At 48.9% G+C, this 20,936-nt stretch overlaps 1 protein-coding gene across 2 annotated transcripts in view; it reads left to right on the top strand.

The window, feature by feature from the left end:
- The window catches only part of SLCO3A1 (solute carrier organic anion transporter family member 3A1), a 62,103-nt gene extending 48,448 nt beyond the window's left edge, over positions 1–13,655 (top strand). The window contains exons 8-11 of one of the 2 annotated variants that reach the window (XR_013227395.1): positions 2,836–3,011; positions 5,614–5,678; positions 6,650–12,501; positions 12,622–13,655. Coding sequence is in view for 1 of the 2 variants with exons in the window: in XM_077317575.1 (XP_077173690.1) it covers positions 2,836–3,011; positions 5,614–5,678; positions 6,650–7,029 (621 nt within the window). In the remaining variant the exon portion in view is untranslated. Of the gene's footprint in view, positions 1–2,835; positions 3,012–5,613; positions 5,679–6,649 lie in introns of both variants that reach the window. The other variant, XM_077317575.1, reaches the window with a different exon arrangement.
- The last annotated feature ends 7,281 nt before the right edge of the window (positions 13,656–20,936 follow it).

The following is a 20,936-nucleotide window of genomic DNA, read 5'->3' as shown; positions in this document are numbered from 1 at the left end:
CCCCCTCCGTCCTCTTCTCTCCTCTTTCAAGCAGCACTGGAAAGTTGTTCTCTCCTCTGGCAGTATCTTCAAAAGCCGGGGACGCTCTCCTCTCCTCTCCTCTCCTCTCCTCTCCTCTCCTCTCCTCTCCTCTCCTCTCCTCTCCTCTCCTCTCCTCTCCTCTCCTCTCCTCTCCTCTCCTCTCCTCTCCTCTCCTCTCCTCTCCTCTCCTCTCCTCTCCTCTCCTCTCCTCCCCTCCTCTCCTCTCCTCTCCTCTCCTCTCCTCTCCTCTCCCCTCCCCTCCCCTCCCCTCCCCTCCCCTCCTCTCCTCTCCTCTCCTCTCCTGCAAGAGCTTGTTATGGTGCCAACAGAAAACCCGGATTCTTCTTAAGACACCCCAGTGAGAATGGCAAAATCGGCAACCGGATCCCTGTTCTTTTGGTATTGCAATGCAAATCACATTTCTGCCATTAGGCCCGGAGGAGAACAGGCCACGGGGTAGGGGACTGTTCCCAGAGGCGGATTACGAGCCACAGAAGCTGCCTCCTTTCCAGGATGATTAAAAAGATGTGGGGGAGCCGGGAAGGGAAGGGGTAGCCCCTCTTCTTCCCAAGGGACGGTCAGCTCACTTACACTGCTCTCCTAAGCAAATAAAGCCTCATTGAAACAGTGCCTTGAGTCTCAATCATGGAGCTGTCTTCTCTGGTGATGCAAGACCAAGCAGGGGTGTGGAAAGAACAGAGAAAGCGGGTGCAGTCAGTCATTTCTAGAGACGGACAGTCCCGGATGGATTCCCAGCTGGGAAAGAAGAGGGGAAGCCAGATGCTTTGCATCCCCTTTCTACTGGGGTGTCAAAACTTTCAAAGCTTCTGAAGAGTCTGCAACAACCGCTAAACAATTAAGCAAAGCGAGAACAGGGCCAATGAAACGGTCGTGACATCATAGAATCATAGAATCATAGAGTTGGAAGGGACCTCCTGGGTCATCTAGTCCAACCCCCTACACTATGCAGGACACTCACAACCCTATCACTCATCTACTGTCACCTGCCGCCCCCTTGAGCCTTCACAGAATCAGCCTCTCTGTCAGATGGCTCTCCAGCCTCTGTTTAAAAATTTCCAAGGATGGAGAAACCACCACCTCCCGAGGAAACCTGTTCCACTGAGGAACCACTCTAACTGTCAGGAACTTCTTCCGGATGTTTAAACGGAATTTCTTTTACATTAATTTCATCCCATTGGTTCTGGTCCGTCCCTCCAGGGCAAGAGAGAACAACTCTGCTCTATCCTCCATATGGCACCCTTGATGCAAAACTATTCTTGACACTTGAGGAGGAAGGAAAACTCGCCTGGAGAAAGGGCCCTGTAGGAGAGGCAGTCCCCATCCTGGGCAGCCATCACCCCTCCGATCCTTCTCCTGGTGGCCATAACAGTCAATCTTCCACTGGTCCAGGAGGAATCTGCAAACGGCAGCCAAAAGCCCTATTTGACCTTCGCTGCTGGCCCGGACAATCTAAGGGAATAGGCTGCAATCCTTCCCTTTCTGGTTGTGGATTGATAATGCTTATCTCCTGTGCCTCGGGCATTCAATCCTGTGCAAATCCCCTCCAAATCTCATGCTTTCTGCTGCCCTTTTGAATAGGCTTGGGGAGCCAGAGAGGAGGGAGATACGCTTCTGTTATCATCGCCATCTCTGCGGTTCTCGACTTTCTGCAAGGGAAGGATTGGGCTTTGCGTGCGGCTCTCTCTCGTTGTCCCTGGGCTTTCAAGTGAGACAGGGGTGTGTGTGTGTGCTTACTGCTTTTAGCACGCTCGGGTGCAATTAGACAGCAAGGAAGGGGCAGGGATAAACCGGGAAGTAATTAGGAGCTTTAATTTGGAAACGTTGCAGCCGAAATGCTGAGTCTTCCTTTTATCCCTGCCTTCACGAGTGGACGGCAGAGCTCTCACTGGTTTGAAAGCCTTGAAAGAGCAGAGGGAATGACACGACACAAGAGCAAAGAATACCCCTGGCCTTATCACAACTGCTTTGCTGCCTCGCGGGTGATGAATGCCTCGTATTGGTTTGGGTTTGAGCTTCAGAGACATGAGCTGGGGCCAGATCAGGACACCAGAAGAGCCCCACAGCGAGCTGTGCCAAGAGGCGCTTACAAGGGGCGTTTGGCTCAGCCGGCTGCCAGAGCCGTTCATTTCAGTGGTCCACCAACTCTTTTCCGAGTATGTTACAGGGCCAGTCCACTCTTGTGAAAGACCAGTGTTGCCATGGTAACATTTCAGCAGAGGCCTCAGGAAATAGGTGGCAAGGTTGCTTTAATACTGACATATTGGCTGAGTGCAGAACACAGGTGCAGAATCTGTTTTCTAGAGAATTTCCCATTCATTCATTCATTCATTCATTCATTCATTCATTCATTCATTCATTCAACCGCCCTCCCTGCAAGCCGGCTCAGAGTGGTGCATAAAATTATATTAAAAACAAATAAAATTGAGTTTTAAAATTAATTTGAATAAATAATTGCCAGTTAAAAACAGCAGTGGTACTTCTGTAGAGCATCTATGGGTGGGCGGGGTCATAAATAGGTAGATAGATCTCTCCTCTCCCTCCCTCCGTCCCTCTCTCTCTCTCTTCCTTTTAAAAAGCAACATGGGGAGACCACCCAGGACGTCCACTGTTGCTATGCAGAGCCAAGCAACAGCCAACCCCCTCTCCTCACCTCTTTCCTTGAAATCCCCCCCCCCCAAAATTGCCAGAAGTTGGTTGCAACTGGATGGCACACTTTCTAGCGTAATCTACCTACCTAAACTTCCGTCACGTGTTGTGTAATTTAAGTCTCACCAGCTCTGCCTTTTCTTCCAGAACCTCACTAGCTGCGCATGCCTCAGTTTGGTCCCGGCCGAGAATGCCACAGTCGTTCCCGGGAAGTGTCCCAGCCCGGGCTGCCAAGAAGCCTTCCTGACATTCCTCTGCGTGATGTGCGTCTGCAGCATGATCGGCGCCATGGCACAGACGCCCTCCGTCATCATTCTCATCAGGTGAGGTTCCGCTAGTGCCCAGCCTTGATCCCTCCTAGGGTGGTGGGACTCATGGGGAGAACAGGACCGAGCATGCACGTGATACACAGGGGGGCTCAAGCCACGATATGTGGATGATCTTGCTGCAATCATCTTCACAGCAACATTGGAAGGGAGAACAGTATTTGTTGCCAATGGGAAAGTTGAGATAATAGTGGAGTCAAAAGGGGGGGGGGGGTGTTTCCTGATTCACAGGTCAGGGGAAGTGTACAAAAATTGTTGTCGTCCCCCCCCCAATAGATCCCTACATGTACATAAAGTTTCCCAATAAATAAATAGGGAATTTTTTTTGTGATAAACAAAATGGCCCACATTTCTGCCTTTCTTCACAGGGAAAATTTTTACTAAGCCCCTCCCTTTACCTCTGCAAATGAAGGTAACACTTCATGTATCAGAGAGTCTTTTCTTGCCCGGCCATTCTCAACAGGTGTCATATGCTCCCCAGGGGGGCCCTGGCACATGTAAGAAGGGGAGCCCAGACGGTTGCAACTGAACCAATGCAAAACCTTTTAGGTCACGAATGATGTTCATAATTGCTAGGAAGTTTGACCCTTGTCAAGAGACAGAACAAGAAAACACGTTATCCTGTTCCTTTGAATTTGAAATAATGCATTTAAGGGAAAAAGAAGGAACGTGCACACTTCTCTTGCTCGAATGTCCTAGAAATCTGTCTTGTGTCCATATAAGATATGGTATACGCCAGTTCACTCTTAGCTTAGGCCTCTTTGAGCCTAGCTCACTGTGCAAGCGGCTGGCCTACTGCAGGGGGCCCAGGAACAGGAAAAGAATTTCTTAAAGGGGCCTGGCCCCCAAAAGGTTACGAATGGCTCTAGCCCATGAAACCTTCTGCTTGCAATCAAAAGTTCGTATGCCACACATTCGGGCTCGAATCTCCTCACTGTAGAAAGGAGCATTTCGGCTAATTTTAAGAGCCGCTTTCAGTTTAATGGTGGAAGGTGCTGGAATACACAGACAGATGCCGGCTCCCCTGCTACCGTACTGCCGAGCTGTTTCGCGGGACATGAAAGGTGACCAGCAGATGCTAATTGGTGCTTCCCGCGAAGGGATCGCCAGCCAGACATCAGAGCAGGGGGGCTGTGATTAACTCCGGCTTTCATCTCCCCCAGCTGGACGCGAGTTCAAAAGCAGATTTCCCTTTCATGAGCAATCCACCTCCGGCCCAGGAAATCCTTTGCCAAATGTGGTGGGCACATAATATTGGAAAATGTTGGTTCAAGGAGGGAGTGCTGACGGCTCGTGTCGCTCTCTTGCAGTCTCTCTGTCCTCCCTGTGATACTTCAGAGGGCTTTCTTGTTTCTTAAATCGCCTATTGACTCTCTAACAGTTTAGTTATGCTCGTTTTTAAAAAAAGAGACAGGCAGCGTACCTCTGAATTCACATTCTTGGGGTGCACCAAAAAGGGAAAGATACAACTGTCCCACCTGCATTTTGTTCATTTGGATACTTATATCCTGCTTTTCTCCCTAAAAGAATGTCTTACAACATTGTTCTAACCAGTATATTTTATGCTCATTACGACGTGGGGTAGGTTAGACTGAGAAAGAGCGAGTGGCCCAAGACCCCCCACCCACCTTCCATGGCAGAGCGGGAATTCAAAACTGGCCTTGTTGTTGGCCATCCAAGGTACTGGCTGCCCACCGTGTGAGACAAGATGCTGGACTAGATGGACCATCGGTCTGATCCAGCTGGGGCTCTTCTGATGTTCTTAGGAGGGACTTGGCCTCTCTGCCTTGTTGTTGGCCCTCGAAGACAACAGTTTGGCCCCTGAGCGAGGCAGGATGCTGGACTAGATGGACCCTCACAGGTCTGATCAAACAGGACTCTTTTGATGTTCTTATGAAGACCTCAGCCTCCCCGCCCTATTGTTGGCCATCCTGAAGAACTGGTTGGTCCCTGTGTGAGATGGGATGATTGAATAGATGGACCACTGGTCTTGATCCAACAAGCACTTTTATATTCCTATGAAGGCCTCGGCCTCTCTTGCCCTGTTGTTAGACCTCCAGAGGAATTGGTTGGCTGCTGCATGAGGCAGGATGCTGGACTCGATGGACTATCGGTCGGATCCAGCAGGGCTCTTCTGATGTTCTTAAATGCTTGTCCGATGCTTTAACCACCATGCCATGCTGGATCTAGGTCTGCATCTGGCTGTCCAGGGATGGAAACCAGTCAGAAACGAACAAATACGCTTTTATTCTGAGCTAAGAAGATTCTTCTTTGGTCTGCCATATAACAGTGTGAATTCCAAAGGAGGTGGTTTTCAGAAGGGTTTTTTAAAAATTAATTTTAGAAGATAAATAACACTGCTAAATGCCTTAACTTATCTAGCGGCTGCAGCTGGAACTGTCTTTCAGACCTCCGGTGGCTGGAATGGGAGGGAAGAAAGCTCATTTAATGTCCCGGCCCCAGTCCCCCGAAGAGATGGCCGTGTCATTTTGGATGACAGCCCAGCAGAGCTGATGGCGGTGGGGGGGGGGGGATGGTGGTTCATTAAAGAAGGTTGGGATTGGAATGATTCTTTTCCTTGGATGTCTTCCTTGAACAGGACAGTGAGCCCAGAGCTGAAGTCGTACGCTTTGGGAGTCCTCTTCCTCCTCCTCCGTCTCTTAGGTAAGTGAGAACCAAAGTCTCCTCTGTCTTTCCTTCCTGCTTCTTCTCGAACACAAAGCCAGATTCACTTTTGTCTGAACTGCATAAGTGGCAGAGGTCCTCCGTTTTTGTCTGGTGAGCTTTTGTCTTCCCCTCTCCGGGAAGCTCGGAGAAGCGTACTGTGGATCTCCCTGACACATTTTGTTCTCACGACAACCCTAATGAGGGAGGTTAGGTGGAGGAAGAGTCGCTGGTCCTGATGCGGTGAGCTCCATGGCGGAGTGGGGACTCGAACTCAGGTCTTTCAGACCACAACACCACGGTAACAAAGAGGTGCAGTCAACTTCTCTAGCAATACAATATGAACTGGGAGCGTTAGTTTGTGACTAAATGGAATAAATATATGGATAAATAAATGACCACTACCGTTTTGTCTTCTTCTTTCCAGTTTTATCTGCTCGTCTTCCCATTTCCTCAGAGCTGATTCCTTAATCCTATCGTTAAAGCTGCTTAAGCCAGACTTTTATTACATTTATTTAATTAGAAAATGTATGTGTCAGCTTTCCAGAGCCCAGTCCCAAAAAAAAACACTTTTGGGAGGGCATAAATCCTCCTATTTTTTCTTTTCCTCCCCTGAAAATGTGGGTCAGCAGGTCTGGAGACCATCGCCCCTATCTGAACCTGGCCCCATTCTTTTGGTCTATTGATCCACTGGGAGCCAAGTTCCGCACTAGAGATATCGTAGAGTTACATTGTGTGCCCTGTGTATATCCCTGCTTTGGTCTGTTCCCTCCAAAACCAGAAAGATCTTTCTAGTAAGATTTCCAAGAAGATAGTACTCAGAGGAAGTTGGCCCACCCACCCTGGGAAAGGGACAGTATCAATTTGCATGAAACTTGCAATGCAAAATATTCCTAGAGATTTCCCTTGCTCTGGATGTTGTTCTAGCAGACCCAGGCCTGTGTAAAAAAAAATATCTTCTACCTTTGCAGGTTTCATCCCACCCCCTCTGATCTTTGGAGTGGGAATTGACTCGACGTGCCTCTTCTGGAGCACCTTCTGCGGGGAGCCAGGGGCGTGCGTGCTTTACGACAACGTTGTCTACCGTTACCTGTATGTGAGCATCGCCATCGCCCTGAAGTCCTTTGCGTTCATCCTGTATACCACCACCTGGCAGTGCTTGAGGAGAAACTATAAGAAATACATCAAGAACCACGAAGGGGGACTCAGCACCAGCGAGTACTTTGCCTCCACTTTGACCCTGGACAACCTCGGGCGGGACTCCCTCGGTCAGAACGCGGCTCACAGGACAAAATTTATCTACAGCCTCGAAGACCACGAGTGGTGCGAGAACATGGAGTCGGTTTTATAGGGACCGCAGGATTGAGCCGATCACCCAAGGATCCTTTTTTAAAGATTTGAAAAAGAGAGAGAGAATATATAATATATAAGAAAAGGGGTGTTTTGGGAAGGCCGAGGAACGTGGCAGCCTGCGTTATATTGTCAACCGTTGCCAGAATTTTCCGAAACACCCTTGTATGTATTACGAGGGCAGAGAGAGACCTCTGCCCTCATCCTGGAAAGCCAACCTCAGCAAGATTCAGGAGAGCCGGGATCCTTCTTCAAATTCCGCCCAAGAAATGAAGAAACCAGGAAGCCGTACTTCAAGATAACGGGGGCATCGGCCGAGAGGGGTGGCACGACGGATGGGGATTTGAGGATTTTCACCGTTTGGTTGGAGAGCTGAGCAGACAGACATAATTTGAAGGAAAATGTCAAACCGCAATCTCATGAAACCCCAGCGAACCAGGAGTGGACGCGAACCTTAGCAGGACACTCAAGTGACCCCCCCCGGAGGGGGGAGTGTCCCCTTTGCAATACAAGCTATAAGTGGGTAGCTAAACTGGGTGCTGGTTCAGTCCCAGAATTCCTTCAGTCCCAGAATTCTCTCTTCCTGTCAGATGTCGACGGAGGAGCTGTGTGGGATTTACCACGTCAATACTCCATGATCACCAGCCGTAATTCAAGCAGGCATGCCCAGGGCGGGGGGTGTCAAAGGATTTGAAGCCTCACCTGTCACCCCCTCAAGTCTCAATCCACCAGCAGCTTTTTGTTAGAATTCTTCAGAGTTCTGGGGCAAGGGGGGGGGGGTTGCCTGACTGTGCCAGCATAGGGAGGGGTAAAAAAAAAAAAGAGTCCGTGCAAGGCAAAACATAAATAAGAAATGTTGCTAATGTCATCCAATTGCTTCTGCTTTCATGCAAACAGAGCATGTTGTCATCTAGGGCAGGGGTAGTTAACCTGTGGTCCTCCAGATGTTCATGGACTGCAATTCCCATGACCCCCTGCCAGCAAACGCTGGCAGGGGCTCATGGGAATTGTAGTCCATGGACATCTGGAGGACCACAGGTTGACTACCCCTGATCTAGGGAATGAATCCTGCTGAAGTCTTAGTTCTCAAACAATTTCCAGTAAATATTGTTTTCATCCAGAGAACTAAAATTTTGTTATGTCCGCCGAGCTGCAGGTTGGCTAATGCTCACAAATGGGCTCAAAAGACGACACATTTTGTTTGTATTAAAGTAGAAGCTATTTGATGACATGATTTAAATTTCTTATTTACATTTTTCACCTTGCACAGACTCATCTTTTTTGTTTAACTTTCCTACTCAGTGGCCACATTTTGGTTATTTAGCAAAGGGAAGGGTGGAAGCAACCTCCAGGTACTCACGACCTTTCCAAAATATGGAGGGGAAAGATTGAGGTCTAACGGGGAAAGGAGATTCTTCTGTTGAGAGAGTCAGAGATGGGTGCCCTGGCAATCCAGCCCAAGCAAAGATAATTTTCTGGGGGGGGAGAGGGGAGGAATATAATTTACAGAAAAGGAAGTCTTGCAAATGTTTATAACATGATTTGCTCAAGGGGTGGAGGCTGTGCCAGGCAATTAGCTATTTTTCTTCTTCTGGGTGGGCCACAGACCAGAAAGTTGACAAATATGTGGTTCTAAATCAGTGTGCCATTTTGCAAACAAAACAGAGGTCTACCCTGCCAGAGGCAGAACTGCAAATGCAGGTCCTTCAGCTGGGAAGCGACTGGCCAGTTTAGTGATTGACTTCCTGCTGATCTGCTCTCTAGATGTCTTTGCAGCAGGGTTGCCAGGCAGAAGCGAGTTGGCAGCAGGTTTGAGGGCGTGGTCGAGAACTCTCCAGCGCACTGACAGCACCCAGAAACAATGTTAGCATGTGGGAGGCAATGCTCTGGCTTTTGGACAAAGCTCTTTGGGACAGCTTTGCCTCCGAACCAGAGCAGGCGCTGTGTCTCACACCCACAACTTGCAGACCTGGCATTTGCGACTCTGCCGCAGACAACACCCACTGCCATGGTGTCTGTCCACTCCTCCCTCACTCCCCAGAAACCTTTGGAGCCAGCAGCTGGCTCAACAAGTTTCAGGTGTCAGGGGGCGGAGCTGGCTCATGGAATGGCAGTGGGTGGAGCCCGAAATGCTGTCTTTGTGAGTTTCGGGAGGGGGAAAGGAAGGTGTGCAGTGGCAGCGGGCAAATCTGCAAATGCTGGCTCCATGAACTTTGGGTGGGGGGATTCCACTGCTTTTATAACCCCTAAAGTGGGGGGTTCCTCTGTCCTCAGCATGAGTCTGACGCCCCTACTTTTCCGGGGCTCGCTTAGTGTCCAGGCTCTGCCTTTTCAGATGTCCTGCGAAAATCCTTCTCCGTTCATGTATCTCAACATTCCCGCCAGTTAAAAAAACAGATGAAACTAAGGTCCTTTCTCACAAGCCGCTTCCTTCTGGCTGTGGGATTTGTGCTTATAAATCTGCAAGTGCAGAGGCCCAGAATGAGTAGCCCTTTGGTGGGGCCTAACATCTAACCACACGTCCAGGGAGAATGCGTTGAGCAGGGGGTTGGACTAGATGGCCTGTATGGCCCCTTCCAACTCTATGATTCTATGAATGCATGACACAGAACCTTCCCACTACCCTGTTGCTGTTTTGTTGGGAATAAGCAACAGGAGACTTTCAATTGTATGCATGGCCAGACACGGCACCCAGAAAGAGCAAATTTGTCCATCTCGGTCCAGGAGAACTCGTAGATAGCCCATAACATGTTGTGTGGCTAGAAGCCCACTAGGGCCGAAGAAGGTGCCATGAATGAGGGGTCTCTCCCTTAGCCTTCTGTCAGCCTTTCTGTTGAACCTTTTAATGATGTAGATGCAGCTTTGTCGTCTACGTTATCATGTGCTAAACAGTGCCATTTCAGTCCATCTTAGCGACCATGTGCAAGTGGATGTTTCCGGCCCACACGGTAAAATCCTGTTGCGAAGTGGATGGGAAGTAGATATCCCGATTCACGTGGGTCACCACGTTGGTCTGAAGCAGCAGAGCAAAGTTTGAGTCCAGGGATATCTTGGGGACCAACCAAGTTTTATTCTGAGAGTAAGCACACTTCATCAGACGATTTATAGAAGTTCCTCCCTCTCCCTCCCTCCCTCTCTCTCTCCATGGCCCCCTTGCTACTTATATCTGTGGTCTTGCAACTCCCATTTCATTGTCTGACAAAGTGTGTTGTGCACACGAAAGCTTACCCATTGAATAAAAGTCCATTGATATCTGGGCAGAGGCTAGCCAAAAGCAGCAGGGATGTGGTCATTTTCAGGAGGGCTATTTGAGTAGAAATATGATCCAGTGTCTTCCCAGTTTGGTGATACGTTCTTCCAGGCATACCTCCCAACGTCTGATCCTTTGGTTAGTGGTGGGTTTTTGAATGATCGTATCCATCTCCCATCATCCCTGCCTCTAGAGCTGTGTGCTCCTTCCGTGGAAGGTATCCAGGTTTCTCCTCACAGCTTGTGAGAGAGGCCAAGTTGACAGAGAGAGAGAGAATTGTGGGCAAGCACTGACAGAGGAATTCACACCCAGGTTCCCCTGTTCAACGTCTAACCATCTGTTCATTTCAGTTTGCAACAAAGTTTAGAATTGGGCTGTCAAATTCTAAGCTCTGGCTTGCTTATGGCCTAGCAGAGTCCCTGTCCCTACCCCACATCATTCATTTTTTCCCCCAAAAAATGGAAAGGTGAAAAGCCCATCTCCTCGTTCTTGGCTGAGGAAACTCCACAGATCTTTAATGCCATGACGAAGTCGCCGTAAGCAATAAAGTTCGTTTCAGGGATAGCCAGTCATTTAAAAGCAAATAATCTACATTCCTTCTCCCGTTTCCAGAAATACACGGTTGCTAAGTTCTTCCCAGCCCCACTGGCAGTTCAAGGCCTTGCAGATATTTTGCATGTGCAAAAAGCTACCTTTGATGCGCCTGATTTGTGCTCCAAGGGGGTTTGCAAGTCTGCAATGGAAAGTGATATCCTGTGACTGAATTTCGCCCAAATCAAGGTGCGGACCTCAGCTTCTGCTGAGTTACGCATCGTCACACTGCTCCTCTTGAACACATAATTTTGGGATTTGCTTTCAAATTCATTTCAAATCTACTGATGCTCATTCCCCCCCACACCCCACCCCTGGTCTTGCATGTAAGAAGCCAATTTGGGAGAGGAAGGTTTGAATAAAATCTGGATAACCACCTCCGTAGTTAAGATGAAAATGTTGACAAATGTGTTTGAATCATTTTGCAGGAAGCAAGTGAGAGCTGGTGGAACACCTTCGTGCCTCCCAGGTGGTCATGTGGTGGGCTTGTAATCCTGAGGGGTGTGGGGAGGCCCATGTGGAATTCTGGAAAACATTTTTTTTTTTGAAAGATAGGTTTCAGCCCACCCCAAATGACTGAATTCCTCTTCCAAAGGGGACTCATTGTATGCCTTCTGCATGCGCATCGGCCCTTCCCAGGTCTGGATTCGATGGATGTGCAGTTCCATGGAAGCACTGAGAAACTGCCAAATGTGGCATTGTCTGCAGGACTCATTTTCCAAGTTTCTAGTCCACATGACTTGCAAAAAAAAAAAAAAAAAAAAAGCTTGAAATTACATGTGCAAATGCTGGCTGAATTTTATTCTCTTTACTTCTGTTCAGCTTTTCTCCCCAATGGGGGACCAAAAGGGCCTCATATCATTTTTTGCTCCTGTTTTATCCTCACAAGAACCCTGCGAGGTAGGCCAGGCTGAGAGGGCGTGACAGGTCTGAGGTTACTCAGAAAGCTTCCATAGCAGAGGGGCGATTTGATCTTAGAGGGTTAGCTGGGTAACGTTTCCAGCGACTGCAAGGGGGCTTGGGTGTCCGACTGTCTCAAAACCAGAATAAATTATGCAAAGATTTTTAAAAATCGAGCCAAGGATGATAGTGCAAAATCAGGTTAAGCCTATATTTGATTTCTCAGTTACATTTCTGAAAATTCCCTATACGTTTCGCCAACAGGTTTAGTCTAACGAATCTGTTCGTCTTGCAACCGTTCTTCAAAAAGAGTGGAAGATCAGTAGGAATTTTTGGGAAATTTCACTGAGTAATCAAATATAGTTCATCCATTTCATTTATTTATGGTCCTTTAGCCAGCAATTTGTTTTTAGCCTGATTTTGCACCATCGGCCTTGGCCTGATATTTTCCCCTCCTGTCCTTGTTGGTGCTGTTCGTTATTTTCTTGTTACTAGCTAATAAATGACGAAACCCACACGCCACAAATTACTCAGGATTACAGCTCACATCTGCATTCTAAAACTGAGTCTCTCTTGGGGTCGAATGCTCATAGGGTGGCCAGGGCCTCTTGAATCCTTGTAGAAAGCAGTTGGGATTTTGTGTCTGACTGGACCTAACAGATCCCCCCCTGAGCTGCGCTAGCCAAGGAAGGAAGGAAGATTTTGTGGTGGTGGGAAATACTGTCAAACACAGTTGACTTAAGTCAGGGGTAGTCAACCTGCGGTCCTCCAGATGTTCATGGACTACAATTCCCATGAGCCCCTGCCAGCATTCATGGGAATTGTAGTCCATGAGCATCTGGAGGACCACAGGTTGACTACCCCTGACTTAAGGTTTTTAAGGCAAGAGACGTTCAGAGTAACGAACCTGAACTTCCTCAGTGAACTCCCGTGGAAATACCAATCAACGCTGGTTCTTCTTCGCTTCTGAGATCTGATGAGTCAGGTCCAAGTGGATTTGTTGTGTGAGGAGCACCGACAAGTCACAGGTGACCCCAAAAAGGGGCTTTCAAGGCAAGTGAGAAGCAGAGGGGGTTGGCCCTACTTTGCCCCTGCAGCGTCTTTCTTGGTGGCTCCCCTCCAAGCGCTGACCCCACTTAGCTTGTCTTGGCCATCCTGTTCCACCCTCCTTTCCTGAGAAATGCAACGTACTGTCGAACCGGCAGCTGTAGGGACCATTCTGGAGCTCCACCAGCCCTCCCTCCCCTTGGTAGCTGAGTGCCATATCATTCTCTGGAGCCCTCATGTAAATACACCTCCAAATTAAAAGATCCCCCTGCCCTTCCCAAGGCTAGTTAGGCGTCAAGTGTCCAGGTATATCTCTCAACTCGCTTCAACAGGTCGAAGATTCATTTCATCCGGCACTTAATTACTCTTCCCCCCCCCACAGTGCCCCATATCTGTTAGACAGCATGCAATGCTTTGGGGTCTGTCGGGCCCAAAAAGGAGGGTTTGTTCCAAAGACTATTAACCACCCTCTTTTGATACTTCCCGCCTGGCTCCAGTTAATTATTAGAGGGCAATTCTAGCAGCACTTCGAAAATGAGTCTGTAAAACCTCATTGGGGTGGGGTGGGGTGGGGTGGGGGGCAGGCAGTTTTTTTTAAGAAAATGGAGAAAAAACAACCTTACCATGTATCTGATCAAAAAGGAGGTGGGCGGGTGGGGAATGAAAATAGAGAGAGAGACACACACAATGAAACGCCGTGCTCGGTATATTTTGAGTACTGCATCCTGTATTTTTGCAAGCTTATATTTTCCAGATGAGCAGTTTAGAGATCTGTGATGATGTGAAATAATGTACTGTAAGTTTGCTGTAAATGATATTAAAAGCACTATTTTCATTCACGGCCTGTGTTGCCTAGAGAATGCTTCCCGCGGGGCGGAATTTGGCTGGCTGCTGAGCTAGAATCCTCGGTGACAAGGTGCATGGATGGGTAGAGGACTTCACGGGATAAATGCATCATCAAGTGGAAGAGGCTTCCTCGGGAGGTGGTGGGTTCTCCATCTTTGGAAATTTTTAAACAGAGGTTGGAGAGCCATCTGACGGAGAGGCTGATTCTGGGAAGGCTCAAGGGGGTGGCAGGTGACAGTGGAGGAGCGAGAGGGTTGTGAGCGTCCTGCCTAGTGCAGGGGGTTGGACTAGATGACCCATGAGGTCCCTTCCAACCCTATTATTCTATGAATCTTTGATTCTAAGTGATGGCCTGTGTGGGTGAACTGACATGGATCCTTGCAGAAAAAAACACCTTAGCTAAAACTCCCACACCTCCCCAAAGAATTTTCAGTAGAAATTGTTCACGGACATCATCGTCAGGGTGACGCTCTGATATTTGGCCAAAAAACTCTGTAGTGGAAGTCAAATTTACTACAGAGTCCATTTCACATCCAGGTTGAAGTCAAAAGAAGAGAAAGAAGCCTATTTGAAAGAGTACTTTCGTTACCACAAACAGCCAGCTTGTCCGTAATCGTGTGTGCGTGGGTGGTGAGACCACAGAAGAGACCTGCAGAGACATGTGCCTCTCCATGGAAGGCCATGTGCAATGTGGGAGAAGACAAAGACGTACGAGGACACTGTCTCTACAGGAGAGACCTGCAGAGATGTGTGTGTCTCCCTGTGGAAGGCCATGTGCAGGGAGGGAGAGGACAAAGAAGTACAAGGGCATTGTCTCTACAGGAGACACCTGCAGAGACATGTGCCTCTCCATGGAAGGCCATGTGCAATGTGGGAGAAGACAAAGAGGTACGAGGACACTGTCTCTACAGGAGAGACCTGCAGAGATGTGTGTGTCTCCCTGTGGAAGGCCATGTGCAGGGAGGGAGAGGACAAAGAAGTACAAGGGCATTGTCTCTACAGGAGACACCTGCAGAGACATGTGCCTCTCCATGGAAGGCCATTTGCAATGTGGGAGAAGATAAAGAGGTACGAGGACATTGTCTCTACAGGAGTGACCTGCAGAGATATGTCTCTCTTTGTGGAAGGCCATGTACAGAGAGGGAGAGGACAAAGGAGTATGAAGACAATGTCTCTGCAGGAGAGGCCTGCAGAGACATGGGTCTCCCTATGGAAGGCCATGTGTAGAGAGGGAGAGGACAAAAGCGAGTTAGGAGGGGTCAGAGGGCAGAACCTAGGTTAAGACAATAGAGCAGGGGTAGTCAAACTGCGGCCCTCCAGATGTCCATGGACTACAATTCCCAGGAGCCCCTGCCAGCATTCGCTGGCAGGGGCTCCTGGGAATTGTAGTCCATGGACATCTGGAGGGCCGCAGTTTGACTACCCCTGCAATAGAGAGACATCCTATTCAAAGGGGCAACACCAACATGCCTTCAGCGTGGTATGGTGCCCCCTTCTGTCCAGGCATGCTGTGTCGCTCACTCCAACAGATTGTGTGTTTGTTTATTTAGGGCTTTATTTAATGCCACCTCTCCAGGGACATCCCCAACGTGGCCTCCGGGGTGCATGAAGCATGCCTACTTCTCCCTCACCCTCGGCTCCCCCCAAGTACCCACATCAGGCTTGCAACCAACCGGCCACATCCCGCCGCCTCTCGAGGGAGCAGCCAAACAATCTCCATAGCGTTCCTCTCCTCTCTGCCGCCCTGGACTGGAGGACAAAACAAAAAAGCCCACAAAGCGGTTGCCGGGTTCGCGGAGACGTTTCTGCCTTTGAAGGCAGCCGTCTCCCCGAAGAGTTTAAACAGCGGCGTCTGGAAGATGCTTTCAAAGTGCTTGGCGTGCTTACATCCTTAAGCATCCCCTAGAGAAGGGGCAGGGATGAGTTTTTCATTGCAAGGGCTTTCATTGAACTCATTGTCTGTTTTCTCTGCTCCTGCGAAGGGACTGCCCTTCCTCACAATTCCCTGGAAACGAAGGGATTCTTATCTGCCTAAGCGGAACCCCAGGGAGCGGGGAAACAATTGTGTGTGTGTGTGTGTGTGTGTGTGTTCGGGGCTGGTGCACAGCTCCCTTCCGCGTTCCTTCATATTGTTTTGAATGAGGAGGGTGAAGTCAACGCTCCGCTGAGGCAGAATTCTTCCACGTACGAGCACATTACCTTCCAGACCAGCAAATGCTTTGGCCTTGATGGGAATGAGATTTCTCTCCCCACCCGCACCACCTCTAGTCAAGGCGTTTGGCCGCCATCTTTTTCCGCCACACCGCTGAAGAGAAATGATCCAGAGGAAGGTTGGGATGTTGGGATGTTGGGGAGGGGGCCAACGTGCAGCCTGCAGCAGTACAGTTCTTCCGGGGGGAACTCAGATGTGAGAGAGGGCAGCTCTAGGAATCGTCTGAGGCTCTATGGTAGAACCATAGAGTTTCTGTTGATTCCTAGAGCTAGCCAGGTCCCACATGGAGGCTGGCATTTCTAGCCTGAGACTCTGTAGAGCCGCTGCTTGTCTAAGAGGAAAGGGAAGGCGATTGGAAGCCATTTTGAGACTCCTTCAGGTAGAGAAACTCTTCTTCTTCTTCTTCTTCTTCTTCTTCTTCTTCTTCTTCTTCTTCTTCTTCTTCTTCTTCTTAGTAAACAACGTCAACCATGATGGACGAAGGCCTGATTCAGTATAAAGCAACTTCTTGTCTTACCCCTGTACCCCAAACGCACCAAGTATGTTTCGTATGACTCTTGCCGTGCAGACCTAGGCCAAGTTACACTTTCCTAAATCCATGAACAACAATGAATTTAGAAGGGAGTAACTCTGTTGAGGATGGACACTTTTGGCAACTTGTGTGTAAGCAAAATAGATCCCTCGTTGCTCCCCCCTCGTGCAGAAAAGGTTAATGCCAGGAGCTTAGCACCTTAATTATAAGTTCTATCTCCAGTTTTGGGCGGGTTTCAAGATAACGGGCAAATTTGAAATGCGGCCTGTTCTCCGACAAATGTACCACCCTGGGCTTATCAGCTTCTAATGGAGGATGACACTGTCTTACCCCCACAGCTAAGAGCTCGTAGCACTGAAGAAGAAGAAGAAGGAGGAGGAGGAGGAGGAGGAGGAAGGAAGAAGGAAGAAGGAAGAAGGAAGAAGGAAGAAGGAAGAAGGAAGAAGGAAGAAGGAAGAAGGAAGAAGGAAGAAGGAAGAAGGAAGAAGGAAGAAGGAAGAAGAGTTGGTTCTTAGATGCCTCCCTACCCGAAGGAGTCTCCAAGCAGCTTACAGTCGCCTTCCCTTTCCTCTCCCCACAACAGACACCCTGTGGGGTGAGTGAGGCTGAGAGAGACCTGATATCACTGCTCAGTCTGAACAGCTGTATCAGTGCCGTGGCGAGCCCAAGTTCACCCAGCTGGCTGCATGTGGGGGAGCGGGGAATCAAATCCATCTCGCCAGATTAGAAGTCCGCGCTCCTGACCGCTACACGAAGTGACACCCATCATTCCCCTCGATCCAACAGTCTCACTCTCATCCCGGCCCCCCTTCCTGCCGCCGCAGACAGGCTTCCCAGCCTAATTAAGCTTAACATTATCACTGTTTGTATCGCATTAAAATCCCGCACGGCTCCGGGCGGCCGCCAGCGCAAAGTCAACAGCGCATCTTTTTAAAGGGAAACAACAGATTTGAGTTCAATTAAAAATTCATTAAAATGCAAATGAGCTCGCGATCTTCCCCTCACCCGCTTCTGGATCCCCTCACTCCGGGTGGCATCCTTGTTCACAGATGGCGACAGGAAGCGGAGAATTCGCGGCACGGGGGAAGGTGTCTTCTCTTTGTTCTGCACCCCCCAGCTCTGGAAAATGAGACCTCATCTTTTTGTTTTGTTTTGCCAGGCATTGCTCCAAGCACAGGGGATCTTGCCGGCTGATTCCCGCAAAGCAAATGGATGTTGAGCCGTTCCACAGGACCTGTAAGGTGGCATTATTCTGCTGGGCTTATGGTCAAGGCCTTAGGGGAATGCCCAATTTCTGCTGATTCCATCTAGTCCAGGGGGAGTCAACCTGTGGTCCTCCAGATGTCCATGGACTACAATTCCCATGAGCCCCTGCCAGCAAACACGTTTGCTGGCAGGGGCTCATGGGAAGTGTAGTCCATGAACATCTGGAGGACCACAGGTTGACGACCCCTGTTCTAGTTAACTTGATTTGGCCCTTTCTGCAAACGCAGCTTGATTCTGATAATCACTGAACTGACGGTGCTATCCCTTTAAGAATTAGAATACCTTTTTTGGCATAAAAACTCAGATAAATAATAGAGATACTAAGTTCAAAGCATTTGGTCCTCTCTGTATCGGGGAATCCTGCCTGGGTATAGATCATTCCCTGCATATTTGGGGATATTAGATGACAATTCTCTCAGAAGAGCATTTCTTTTAGCCCAGCTAAATATCCTCTCCTTCCAATGGATCCAGAGGCCGTCCTGGTAACCCACCTTCGGAGAAGGGCAGGCTAAAAGGTCAACAAACAAACAAATCATAAATAATGACATACGAATAAGCGGGACTTTTCTTCTGGTCGGTCAGTCGTCAACAGTGGACGTTACATCGCAATTCTACAAAAATGTTATGTAACGGCTGGAACGTCATTTGGGGTTTTCCAAATCCGAATGAGGAACCGGTAAATCCGTTCATGTCCTAATGCCTATTTTCATGGCTTCATTGCAGAGCGGCAACTCCTAAAACATGTCAAGGACTGCAGAGTTTCCTAGAGGCCTCTAGGCTCTTGTGCAGTAAAAGGTTTTTGGGTGGCTGCCGAAGCAGCCTTTACCCGGTTCTCCATTTGGACTCTCCAGCGGCATTCCTGCAGCGTCATACCATTGCTGTAGAATTGCTACTTTACGCTGATGCTTTTAAGCACTGGGTAAACCTTTTCTACCTTGTGTAAATCCCGATTTAGGGGTGCTGTCATTACGCGGTGGTTTTTCTTCTTTGGCCCACCTACCAGCTGACCACCCTCTTTGCCAGTCGCTGATAATTGAACGGGAACCAGGTTTACTGGGTGACTTGGCGTACTTGGTGAAAAACTAGCCCAGTCCTAGGAGCGGAAAGAGAATCCCAGGATTCTGAGTAGGTGGGGCAGTTTTTGCCATTGTGCAAAGCAAGAACTTGGAAGAAGAGTGACCATTCTGTACTAGGCACAATGCTCATCCTCCTTACGCACCTTGCGCGGAGCGTTGTTATGTCTGGAACGGCACAGGAAATGGACTCCAGCACTGAGAGAGCCCCAGAGAGGTAACTAAATGTTTCTCATGCCGTGCGTTGATTCCGAGACATTCCGGAGACACCCAAAGAGCCTTTCCCCCATAACTGATCTATGTAAATCCAATCTCTGCCACAAGTTCATTAGGTGTCCTTAATTGCCACAAAGACATGCGGAATGTATGGCAAATGGGGCTTAATTGCAATCTAATTGACTCGCTATAGTGATGTCGTTACATGGCAATTAAACTTTTGGTTTGGGGGGGGGAGGGAGATTAAAGGGGAATAAAAATTTTTATTGGGTCTGCTGTCAACAGGGATAAGTCTTTTGATGCAGTCACCGGGCCTTTGGAGTGAGCTGTCTTTGACAGAGACCTGAGCGGCAAGAAACTCATCCTGCCCCAAGGACCAGGACTGAAGGATTAGTGGTAGGTTGCAAAGGGCTGAAAATTACGTCAGCATCCTGCTGGGAGTCAGATGAGGTGGTCTCCAGAGGACAGCAATCAACTCTCATCTGGAAAATAGTTGTTTTGCAAGGTGGCTTGTAGGACAGGGGTAGTCAACCTGTGATCCTCCAGTTGTTCATGGACTACAATCCCCATGAGCCCCTGCCAGCATTTGCTGGCAGGGGCTCATGGGAATTGTAATCCATGAACATCTGGAGGACCACAGGTTCACTACCTCTGCTGTAGGACACGATTCTCCAGTGAGGTGAATGACCTTGAGAGGCATTTTGGGATGGTGGTGAAGAGCGGCAGATCCTAATCGAGCCGGGTTTCGTTCCCCATTCCTCCACATGCAGCCAGCTGGGTGACCTTGGGCCAGTCACAGTTCTCTTAGAGCTCTTCTCACAGAGCAGTTCTCTCTGCGCTTTCCCTGCCTCACCTACCTCAGAAGGGTGTCTGTGGTGTGGAGAGGAATGGAAAGGTGTTTGTAAACCACTTTGAGATACCTTCTTCTTCTGGTCCCTGAGCTGGCTGCATGTGGAGGAAGAACGGGGAATCAAGCCCCGTTGTCCAGATTAGAAGAAGAGTTGGTTCTTATTAATTTTGCCGCGGCACTGGTCCTTTTGTCGAAAGAAGAAAAGCGAAAACCCTCCTTAACTTTCAAGATCAGCAGCGGATACATTTCTACCCTGGTGGGGAGGGTCCCCCCATCGTCGCAAAATCTCCACTCCCTTGGCAAGGTTCAGGTGTTCTGAGTTATCCACCTGCCCTGCAGAACCCGAGGTGGAAAAGGCATATGTTCATCAAGCAATTCCTCATTCAAGATCTAGTGCAGGGGTAGTCAAACTGTGGCCCTCCAGATGTCCATGAACTACAATTCCCAGGAGCCCCCTGCCAGCATTCGCTGGCAGGGGGCTCCTGGGAATTGTAGTCCATGGACATCTGGAGGGCCACAGTTTGACTACCCCTGATCTAGTGGTTTACTCTGACAGTGGTAAGTGGTACGCGACCAAGCAAGGTGTGCTATTTTGCAACATGCCAGAGGAAGAGGAAACGAAATAATGGCCGATTATCTGTGTTATATGTTTATGCCAAATGACAGTCAAATGGCTGTTTACACAGTCCTTCCTCCAGCTCTCTTTCTCTCCAACAAAAGAGAAAATGGGAGCCGTTCCCCTCTCCAATCATCCGATATAGTTGGTGCTCCTGCTCATTTGCAATTCTCTTCAAGCTGCTCGAAGATGGTTTGATTCCCCGCTGATCGTTATCCCTTTCATGCAATTTAATCTTGTTCAATTTTTTTAAAATGTACCGTAGATGATCTGTCCGTGCTCGGCTTCCTGCTCAAGACGGTGAATGAGAAAAATCAGTCTTCTGGTTTTTAGTTACAGCGGAGACAGAAATGTTTGCATGTTTTCTCGAGATCAGACGTGGACAGGGGATCTTAAGAGGGGCCTGCCTAGGAGATCTATGATGTTCTGCTGTGGTTGTCCTGAAGCAACCGCCAAATATGGAATGGAAGCACCAGCCTTCCCTTGTTAGTTGTGTTCAGCATCTAATA

Source organism: Paroedura picta, chromosome 18, assembly GCF_049243985.1.
Source record: "Paroedura picta isolate Pp20150507F chromosome 18, Ppicta_v3.0, whole genome shotgun sequence".
NCBI classification, from domain to species: Eukaryota; Metazoa; Chordata; class Lepidosauria; order Squamata; family Gekkonidae; genus Paroedura; species Paroedura picta.
This window is presented reverse-complemented; position numbering and strand designations above follow the sequence as displayed.